A 10,903-nucleotide genomic window follows, 5' to 3' on the forward strand; every position below is an offset into this window, starting at 1 on the left:
GCTGTCTAAACATGAATCTATTATAGCAACACTACTGCTGCACCTTCAGGAGGAAATGTCTGGGTAAATGTCTCTATCTGTTGCATCAAAAAAAAAAAAGTGTTCAGAATCTACAGTTTTGTTGTTGTACAACAAAACACTTTAGGACACAGAGTACTCAGTGAGCCTCAGTGGAAACATACAGTGTCCTCAACAGATGTCATTATGTGGATTAGGACTGTCTCTCCCGCTCTGCTCCCCTCCTCCCACTCGCCTCTGACCCTCTCATTTATCCAACACGAGGGCGGGTGAGGGGGGGTGGAGAGACGGGATAGACTGGCAACAGGTTTCGCCACACTGGCCAACATAGTGTACTTAAGCTAGCAAGCACCTCTTTGTAATAATCTGCAGAGATAGAGAGTCTCTTATATGGATATCTTCATCAGCCTTTAACTGTCAGTTTTTCTTTCTTTTTTTTGGTGGATTTGTTTGTGGAAGACTTATAAAGATGATTAAAACCATGTTTCAACATGCGAAGAAACATCCAGGGGTAGGTTCCGTCGTTCATTTATCTTTCATATAGTCAGAGATTTATAAACAAGGCCTAAACAGCTGACTGTAATTTTAGACTGGTGTTTGCTAACAGTTGCACTTCTAAACTGCAAGTCACTGAAAAAGAGACACAAAACTGAAAACATGACAGTGAAGAATGATAGAAGAAGATACATTTGAAGCCAACCGTATAAATGGCATGAATAATGTGCAACACTGCCTCGACGCCGCTGAGAGCAATATGTTACTGTGCAGCTTAAAGCGTGGCACTAGAATACCAATTTGCAACTACAACTTATGTCTTAAAAATGCCGTAAAATACTGTCTACAAGACATACTAATGTTATTAATTAGTAACCGAGTCCCTTTCAATTTCACGATGACAGCTCAGAGATTACAGAAAGCTTCAGAAAACTAATAAGTGGACCTTAAAGTCTGGATTCTTTTGTTACAACAATTATAACTCCTTTCCTGATCAACTTGTTTGAAACAAGTACTGTGGCAGTGTATAATTACGCTGGCATCTTAATTTGCTTTACCAACATAATAAAATGAAAGCAGAAGAAGGACACAGAAGCTGTCTTTTTTTCTGCTTCAAAGCTGTGCTGGGCTGACCCAAATTTGAGGATTGACGTTGCTGGCTTGGCAGTGCACCAGAAAAGTAATAAGGGCAGCGTCAGTATCGAACCCCAGCGAGCATAAAACATTTCCTATATCGGTCAGGCTGATGGTGAAAGGTGAAACCCTCTGCTGCGTGGCTCGACATGAAGAGATCAGCACCCGGGGATTGGACAGCTCCCGGCACACGACAGTCTTCATTATTTTCTTGGTGTTTGTTTGAGTGTCAGCGATCAAAGCTGACCTGCTTTGTTTGTGTTTATATGTGCTGCCGCTTCAGTGATGATCTAAGCGAGGCATCTGCAATAAGATACAGTGTGTGTGCAGCGCACAACGTGAACCTATTTTCAAGGTTATGCCAAGTTCATCGAGATCTTACTTGGAGAAAAAGCAAACAAAAAACATGCAGCGTGGGCACACTGTGCAGTACACGAGTAAGACAACATGTGCTAGATACACAAGGAAAAAGTCTGTTTTAGTTGATGAGTTGATGAAAACTGACTACAATCCTACTGACGCTCAGTTGTGATTAAAAAAAACAAAACTGGAAATACTTACTGGTTTCAGCTTGTTAGCTTACAAATGCAAATCAGCATCTTTAGGTTTCAGGCTATTGATGATCAAACAAGAAATATGGAGATAATTAAGATGAAACACATTTGTCAACATGTTGACAAGGATAATAAAGAAAGGTGAGAAATCATTTAATCTTAATTGATAACGCATGTAGACGACTAGTTTCATGTTAGTGCATAATTTCCTAATTATTATGATATTTGGTTAATTGGCACCTTGGATTCTGGGTGATATTTAACATTAATTAAGAAAATATTAATAACACAAGCAGGAAAATAATCTGCAGATTACCATTTGTATTAACTGCTGGCTGCAAAACTATTCAAACTTAATTTTGACTCATGGACATGAGGACCAAAAGTCTATAAAACGCTCTGAATGAAAACGAGAGCGTAGCCATGGTGATGTCACTCCTGATTTTTAAGGACACCAATACTTTTAAACTATAAAGGCAGCTTATGTAGGGGAGAGCAGTGTGTCATGATTTATGAGAGGAATCATCATCAATTTGCAAATGCTGAACACACTTTAATGACCACTAAATCACTGTGAATTTTGCTTTCTGCAATAATTAGTTGATACAACAAAACACATCTTTCAGCTTTTCATGTATTTTAAAACTTTTTTTTTGGCTGTCTTCTGTTCTTTAAATGTTCTATAGGCTGTAAACAAAATAGGCGTGACAGTCAACACAAAATATATATTTTTTGTGACATTTTTCATAGTGCATAGGTATAGTTAGGGCTGGGCCATATCATACCGTTCACGGTATGATAATGTCGGGCAACGATAAGAAAATGAAATATCGCGATAGAATATGGGCAAAACGCGCATTAGCAGTGCCTTTGTTTTCATACGCACATGGCGGAAAATGCGTGCCAGCGACGGAGAATGAGAAGGCGAAAGCGGATCGTTGAATGAAACAGATGAACTAGAACTGGTTTGTAAAAATGCTGCAACTTCAGTGGTGTGGAACTGGTTTAACTTTCGTCCGTCAGATACACAACAAAGCACTATTTTTGGTAGAGCATGCTAGCGGGTTGTCGTTATTACCGTGTTTTTTTGAAAATCAGTCACACTTAAAATCAATCCTTTGATTTTTCTGAAAATCGACAGTGCCCCTTATAATCCCGTGTGTATGAATTCTGGTTGTGTTTACTGACCTCGAAACGATTTTATGTACACGGCGCTCGAAAATCTGTCAAAATGTTTTAGTACGACTTTGCTAAGCTACGAAGCCGCACCGCTTGATGGATTGTCGGAGCATTACGGTGTTGTGCCAAAAAGTGATTGTCTGCCAAAAACTGATTTCCGGTATTTGCCAAAAACTGATTGCTTGTATTTAAACTGCTATAAGTAACTTGTTGGGCTATAATATGTGAAACATATGTCAAATGCATCGCTTATGGATGACATAAAGTCATCTTGAGCCACAAACAACAGTCGTGTAACAAGGTAGAAGCCGCAATCAGTTTTTGGCAGCGACTTTTATATAACCTTTATTTATGCAGTTAAAAAAAATCTCATTAACATTAAAAATGTCTTTTGTAAGAGTAAGTGGGCCAAGAGGACAGCAGAAATGGCAGCAAATATTACAATAGTTCTGTAAAAATATTTTAAGTGGGGATAAAGGACCGGATTGGTTATAATGTAAGTACAATAACACAGAGTTGTAAAGATACTTGAAAAACGGATAATTTTTTAATTCTCTATATGACCCCTTTGTAAACCCTGTTCACCGAAGTGTATTTACGAACATACGTAAAGATATTACACAGAAAAAATACACAGAAACATTGGAAATCAGTTTTTGGCAGACAATCACTTTTTGGCACAACAACGGCTATCGTAGGCGGAGCCTCGCGGAGTGATACGTACTGTGCTTCAACATAATGTTACCGTATTGTGTGTGTATAACCTCTTTTTAAGTTTTTGGATATTATACATGGTCATGCTGAGGATATGTCGGCTAATTTCCACTGGAAATGCCTTTTGGTTAAACTGTCAGCAAGGAATTTGCATTTGCACTGTAAAATTTTTATATAACTTTAATGCACAAAAAAAAACAGCTGCTTGTTTAAGTGAAGGTTTTTTTGCACTAAAAAAGTTGTGGAGTTGTAAAGTATTTTGTCTTGTGTCAATTATATCGTCAGTTATATCGTTATCACAAATTTTTAAATGTGTATCGTGATAAATATTTTTGGTCATATCGCCCTGCTCTAGGTATAGTTTTTCATTTCAAAAAGATTTATTTTTTACAGTTCTGTGAGATACATACTGGACTTGCAGGATAGTAAGAAAATATCAATACGATACCGGCTGCTGGCTTTGGTATCAATTCTACTGATATTTGGATTTAAAACTTAAAACTAGTACCTGAAACCATAAAAGTCTTTACTGAGATCACAAATTGAGTCAGCACTGGATTCGTTTTCTCAGACTTTTATACAACTGCACATCATTTTGAAACCAGAACTGTCAAATCCTGCTAACTAAAGCCCTTTTAAAGGCACTTCTGCAATAACTTCCCAAGTCTATCTATCATATAGTCTATGCTTTAAGGTAGAAAATATCAAAGTTTTATCATCACCAGACTTTCTCCTAATCAACAACAAGGCAAGTGGCAACGCAATCAGACAGAAGACAGATGTCGAGATACAGCTGAGCAGAGACATCCTTCAGTTCAACCTGATCAAACTGTCATCTCTCTACAGCTTGACTAGATCTGTGTGGGCTGCGAACAGCTGTTCGCCAGTGGTGTGACTCTCCCTCTTCATCTTGTATACACAGTATCACACAGTAATATTAGGAAATTTATGCCTATGTAGTGTTGATAAATAGATGCGCCATGGTGAAGGGATTGTCACACCTAAGCTTTGGGTGTTTAGGATGACATCACATTTCCCTCCCCTTCCCCTTAATGTACTTTTAAAATTCTTAAATCCCATCATCATCACCTCTCAGGATATCAGATAAATGTGTCTGCATAAACACATTCATGACTGTGCGTCTGAGAGCACCCACTGGGTGTGTAAGCTCATTTTTGTGCACATTTGTGTGAGTGTATGCGTTAGGTGTGCCTCCGCCTCAGTGTGTGTTTGTGTTTCTGTCGCTCACTGTGACAGGTAGAGCGTTATAGGAGGAGAGGCTGGCACACAGAGACGCGGCAGCTCTCTCTTCCACTGCGTCCTTGCCCGTTCAACCCAGGCTGACAGTGAGCTGCCTCACACATGGCCTGGGTCTCATGCATATGGAGGAGGGCAGGGAGAGGAAAAACAGGAATAACAACTACCAGTATATGTGTGTGTATTTCACACGGGCGTATGTTCATGGTACATATCACAGCCAACCACTTGATGGAATGTGTTTGTTTACCACCTTCTGTCTCTGTGCTCTGGGACTAATGAAACCCTCCTCTCCTCTACTGTCCTTCCCACAGTTAATCCCTCAATTTTTCTTCATGACTCTGGGCATCACAGGGGCCACTCTCTACCTGATCCGTCTGGCAAGAGGGCCGCATGTCACGTAAGTTTTCATATTGTTTGTCTGCACACCGTAGGATTCTTCCACTTTGCTATTGCTAGTGTGAGTTTACAGGTTTTGAAACGTTGGCTGATTAAAGCTTGATAAACTGCCTGGACGGTTTGGTTTTAATAGCTGGTCCCATTTTTGATCTGGGTCTCTGCTGACATGACATACTCCATTTTAAAACATAAAATCGGAAAGATTTGGAGTCAGCAAGTGGATGGAATACATAAAATGCTATCACCTCTAAACCCCAATGTCACTTATATAGATGTGTTAATTTCTAAAGTAAAAAGAACCAAATGTAACCCCTGCTTCTCTTTAAATGTTAATTCGCTACTACTTTCTGCTGCTGAACTCTCTTAAAGTCATTATGGATTTGGTAAGACCCCTAAAAAGGTCGAGAATAATTCAGTCAGCTAAGTATTCAAAAATTGGTAACAATTGTGGTGATAACAACAGAGAGGTTCTTAAACACCAAGGATCTGAAAATTAGGTCCAAATTACTGCGACATAGTCAGACCGACTCCATCTTCTACCAAAGCCAATGTTCCACATCACAATTTGAAATAAAGTGATAAAAGATCAGAAACAACATTTTTCAGTTTTATTTGTCATATGCAAGTTAGCAGGTCAACATCGCAATGAAATGTATTTGACGAGCAGTTACTCAGCAGAATGGTACAGTAGAAGAAAAAAAGCAGGTACCATCTTTGCCTATGCTTCTCCAAATTCATGACAATGGATTCAGTAGCTGAAATTTACTCCCATCTCAGCTACTTGTTGAAGCCAAACTACGATTGACAATGTCTTCATGCTTTTAATTTTCACAGTCCAAAATCTAATAAATCCCACATGATCATTACAAAAATCAGTGTCTGAAGGGTAGACAAATAAAACAAATAATTTGTGTCACAGAGGAAACACTCCACAGCTGGAAGGAATAGTGGATTAAAATATCAGGATCAGAGTCATCTTTAAGCCTGATGAAGGACACAAGCCATCTGTTGGTCAGGTAAAACAGTTGTTCTACATATGACCAGTGTTGTTGGAGTTTTGACTTTTCCAACTAGTCACCATCAGCTTGCAACCATTGGAGAGCTGGTCAAACTTGGAATTACTTTGGTTTTAACAACCATGAAACCTGTAGGCCAACAGACCTAAAGAGCCCCTCCTCATGCAGCCTCTAAATTAACAAAGTTCAAAGACCAGAGTTCTTATTCTTTCACTTAGTCACAGCCACAAAAGACCCAAATTCAACTCTAACTGCTCAGTTCCTTCCAACATGAGCCTTAGACAATTAAACTTTCAAGATAAAAAGCCTCCACCGATCCAGTAAAAGCTTCTACAGGACAATAATCCAAAGCAGAGTTCACGACACAACATGGCCTATTAAACAAAACAGAAGTTCTCACTTCAGCATCATTAAAATCCAGCCACACATGTTCAAACATGCTATCCAAGCAAGTTTAAAGTATCTTAGAACTTGAAGTGATTGAACAAAATTGTCTGAAATTACCTTAATCAAGACTACAAACTCTCTCAGCTGAATACAAAAGAGCATTTGCTAAAAAGCAAGCTCTTAAGCACCGACTTTGTATGGTTAATGCCTGTTTGCTGGATGGCTTGTGTTTATTTCCAACTTTAAAAACCAAAAGGATATTTTGCCAAGTGGTGCTGAAAACACTGCCACAGAACTGTAAGTATGCACTGATTTCAATACGAGTATCAAAACAAAACGTAAACACTAAGAATAAGACAATTTAATCAGGTAGCAGCATTAAACCGTCACGTTTTAGAACTGCACTAACCGCACTGAACTCTGTGACCGCTCACATACAGTAAATGTTCACTGCTCGTGTCCTACTTTGAGCTACACAAACCCACTTGTTCTGAGGGTCAGCCATAAAGCCTGACCTCATCACCAGCTGCAGACACTACTGTTGGTGGTAATGGAAAGCGAGGAGGGCAGATATGCTTTCTCTGCCATCAGTCTCTCTGTCTCTTTGTTTGTGCTTTGGCGGTGTGACGTGTTGCCGGAGGGGAGGAGGAGGAGGGATGGACAGTCACAGAGGAGTGCTGTGAAATCCAGACTTTGGTTAATGAACAGAGGAGAACTGCCAAGTCACTGGGATGAGTTCACCTTATCTCATAATCACTCTCTCTTCTCCCCCCAACTTCTGTCTCCATTCGGCATCCACATATTTATCTTCTTTTGTCTCCGTCCTTCTGTTGCTCTCTTTCTTTCCCTTGTTATTTGTTGCATCGTGGTCTGTTACCCTTGTTTAAGTCTTTTTCTCTGTACCTGCCTTGCTTTATGCTTATGTTCTGTCTTTGTTTTCCTTTGCCCTGCTCCTCTTTATCCTGCATGCCATGAATCTCTGCACATTTGCAGCCTCTGGGATAAGAACAACAACCCGGAGCCCTGGAGCAAGCTCGACCCAACCTACCAATACAAGGTGACTATAATCCCATAACACACCAAGACCACCTTTGCACCAATCATGCCAGAATAGTAATCTAGACAAGAATGGCATTGTTTCACTCATTCACTGAAAATCTCACATTTGTCATCAGCTTAAGTGTCTCTCAAAAACAAATTAAAGCAGATGGAACCAGGATCTTTTAGTGGTTGGTAATAATTTGCCTTACCTCTGAACAAGGCCAGAGCTCCAGACAAACTAATGCAAATATAAACAAAACTGACCCAAAATAAAGCAGAAAAATAGCCACTTGACAGGACCCACTAAAGAACATTTCGATGATATTTTTCAGAGAAAAGAGTGTTTTCTTGGGGCTTGAAGGCTGCGTTGCACGCTAGTGGAATGAAAGTCCCTGCAGACAAAAGGTCAGGACATGGCATGTTTAATTCTCGATAGGAAGGCAAAGGTCTCGCATCGAAATTCTACTGAAGTCCAAACAATGATCATAATGAGGAGGGTGAAGTGAGAAGGAGGGAAGGGACGAGGGGGGAGGTGAGGGTTTTAGTGGCAGACCAATCAAGAAAAATACATGTGGAGAAAATAATCACTGCCAGTGATTTCACGGCTGGAGGCCTGAGAAGCGTGCAGGACACACACATGCACTCGCACAGTATTTATTATCCATGGCATATGCAAACTACGGGTCGACCGATTAGTTTTATCAGGGCCAACGCCAGCAGCAGTTAATAATCCAGAGAATGATAACTGATATTTGGAATTTAAATCAATTTGCAGTGAATTAACATTTTGGCATTCAGTGAACAACACAAAATTTTATTGGTATTTACAGTGAAAACTGCAAACTTTTTTATTCTGGACGAAGTTGTTAAGAATGGATTATGTTGCCAGAACTGTTTATTTTATCTGAGGAAAAGGTCTCACTGCAAAGTCTATTTTATACTTTTCTTATGCTACATTAGCCATGTTTGCAAGATCATGCAGAGACAAAAAGGCTGTGCAGGATGTGTATGAGGAAAGAAAGATAGTGATGAGATATGTGGTAGTGACAGATGGCTTCACATCAGGAATTAGGGGGTGGGATTACATCAGGTACTGGCTCTTAGCTCATTTTTGTTTGCAGTGGTGATGGAAAGGTTGACAGATGAGGTCAGGTCGGAGTTCCCATGAACTGTGATGTTTACAGATGACCTCATGATTGTAGTGAGGGTAGGAAGCAGCTGGAAGAGAGTCTGGAGACATGGAGGTATGCTCTGGAAACAAGAGGAATTAAAGTTGGAAGATGCAAGATGGAATATGCGTGAGAATGAGAAGGAAACAGGTGTAACACTGAAAATGCAAGGAGCAGAGGTAGTGAAGGTGCATGAGTTTAAATGCATCCAAAGCAAGGGACAGCAGACGAGAGGTGAAGAAGAGAGTGCAGATGGGGTGGAGTGGGTGGAAAAGAGCATAAGGCTGGGATTTGATACAGAAGGACAGCAGAAGTGAAAGGCAAGGTTTGGCGATGGAGATGGAGGAACTAACAAAGAGACAGGAGACCAAACTGGAGATGGGAGGTTTGACAAGATTAGACGTGAGCACATCAGAGGGACAGGATGAGTGGTTTGGAGACAAAGATTAGAGAGCCAAGGCTGAGATGGTTTAAGCATGCAGAGAGGTGATGGTGGGCATATTAGACAAAGGATACTGAAGACGGAGCTTCGAGTCAGGAGAAAAAGAAAGACCACAGAGAAGATTGAAGATTCATGGATGTAATGAAGAGCAGAGGATTGGTGTGACAGAGGAGGATGCTAAAGATGTTGTGAGATGGAGGCAGATGCTTCACTGTAGCAAACCCTAAAGGAAGCAGTCGAAAGTAGAAGCAAAATCCAAACAATGACAGCGTTGGGGTGCATGTAGCCCATGAACAAAAGTCAAGGGAGTTTCACACCCTTAATTAAAAGAAAAAATCAAAACAACACAAACGTATCCGCTACCTTTCCCTTGAAACAATGTTCTGATCACTCACCAGAACTTTTTCACAGAGCTTATCTGAAGTAACCTGCAGTGCTCATTGGTTACACGGCACACTGATTGGACAGTGGAATGGAGAGACATGTTTCTCAAGAGCACAGATTGGCTGTGATATACCCACCTCTCAAAGAACCATGCCTTTAAGTTGATTTATTTTATGTGGAACTCGGCTTAAAAACTTAAAGCAAAATGATTTAGCCAGGGCAATAATCTGCCAACCCCTACAGCAAACTGTTGTCCTAAAAGCATCAGTGGGATGAAAATATAAGAAAAATAAAATAGACAGAGGTCACAGTACATGGTAGTGTTTGTTTATACTAGAGGGCGAGAAGTTCTAGGCTTTTTTTGGTTTTTATATCCCCCTCTTTTTTTGTAAAATGCTATCCTAAAGACGACACTGATGAATTTAATTTAAGCAAAACAGATTTAAATGTATTCCTCCTTCCTTCCGCAGTTTGTGGCCATCAACACAGACTACAAGAACCTGAAGAAAGAGGGACCTGACTTCTAAAGGTCCTCCAGGCAACTCCAGGGGCACCAAGTTTAGCAGGACCTCCTGCTGTTATCTCACTGATGTGAAACGTCTTTCTGATGCTCTCTAATATACACTGTGAACAAAAATAAATAAAGATCACATGAGACAGATGACTGGATTTTTAGTGTTGTCATAAAAAGTGTTGGTTTATCCAACTGACATACACAGCATCAGTGGACTTTAAATATAAACATTAAGTTTTTTATTCTTAAACGGCTTAAATAATAAGCACGACTCAATCTGTGATAGCTTTATCATTTTTCTTTCTTGTAACGGCACTTTAACTAGGAGGTCAAAGGTCAGGGTCTTACTCTGAAATTCATCTCTCTGGCTGGAAGTGATCCAGCCTATATTCTTGAAGCTGCACATATCAACATTGCAAATGTTGATATGTGCAGCTTCAAGACTTTTCACCCTACTCTGCATTACCACATAAACATGCTTGAGACATAAACAATTAAGCAAGTGTGTGTTTCATGCCTTCTAACCTTTCTAACACACTAACTTAATGATGTGATATAAAATAAAGTAACATAATGCCAAGCTGTTATCTGCTTTTCTACCAAGTGCTTTGCATCATGCTTATTGTGTTTATGCAGATGTATTTCACATCATGAAATGGAATAACACACCAAAAAACACAGGATCAGCAACTTCCTACTAC

At 39.9% G+C, this 10,903-nt stretch overlaps 1 protein-coding gene across 1 annotated transcript; it reads left to right on the forward strand.

Moving 5' to 3' along the window:
* Window positions 1–303: 303 nt before the first annotated feature.
* Window positions 304–10,345, forward strand: coxfa4l2 (cytochrome c oxidase hypoxia associated subunit FA4L2). Its single transcript, XM_087841363.1, has 4 exons — window positions 304–529; window positions 5,165–5,250; window positions 7,646–7,709; window positions 10,159–10,345. The coding sequence occupies exons 1-4, from the start codon at window positions 488–490 to the stop codon at window positions 10,213–10,215; spliced, it is 249 nt and encodes an 82-aa protein (XP_087697489.1). The 5' UTR covers window positions 304–487; the 3' UTR covers window positions 10,216–10,345.
* Window positions 10,346–10,903: the final 558 nt, after the last annotated feature.

The sequence above is a fragment of the Neolamprologus brichardi genome, chromosome 5 (genome assembly GCF_056152115.1).
Source record: "Neolamprologus brichardi isolate AB-2024 chromosome 5, ASM5615211v1, whole genome shotgun sequence".
Taxonomy (NCBI): domain Eukaryota; kingdom Metazoa; phylum Chordata; class Actinopteri; order Cichliformes; family Cichlidae; genus Neolamprologus; species Neolamprologus brichardi.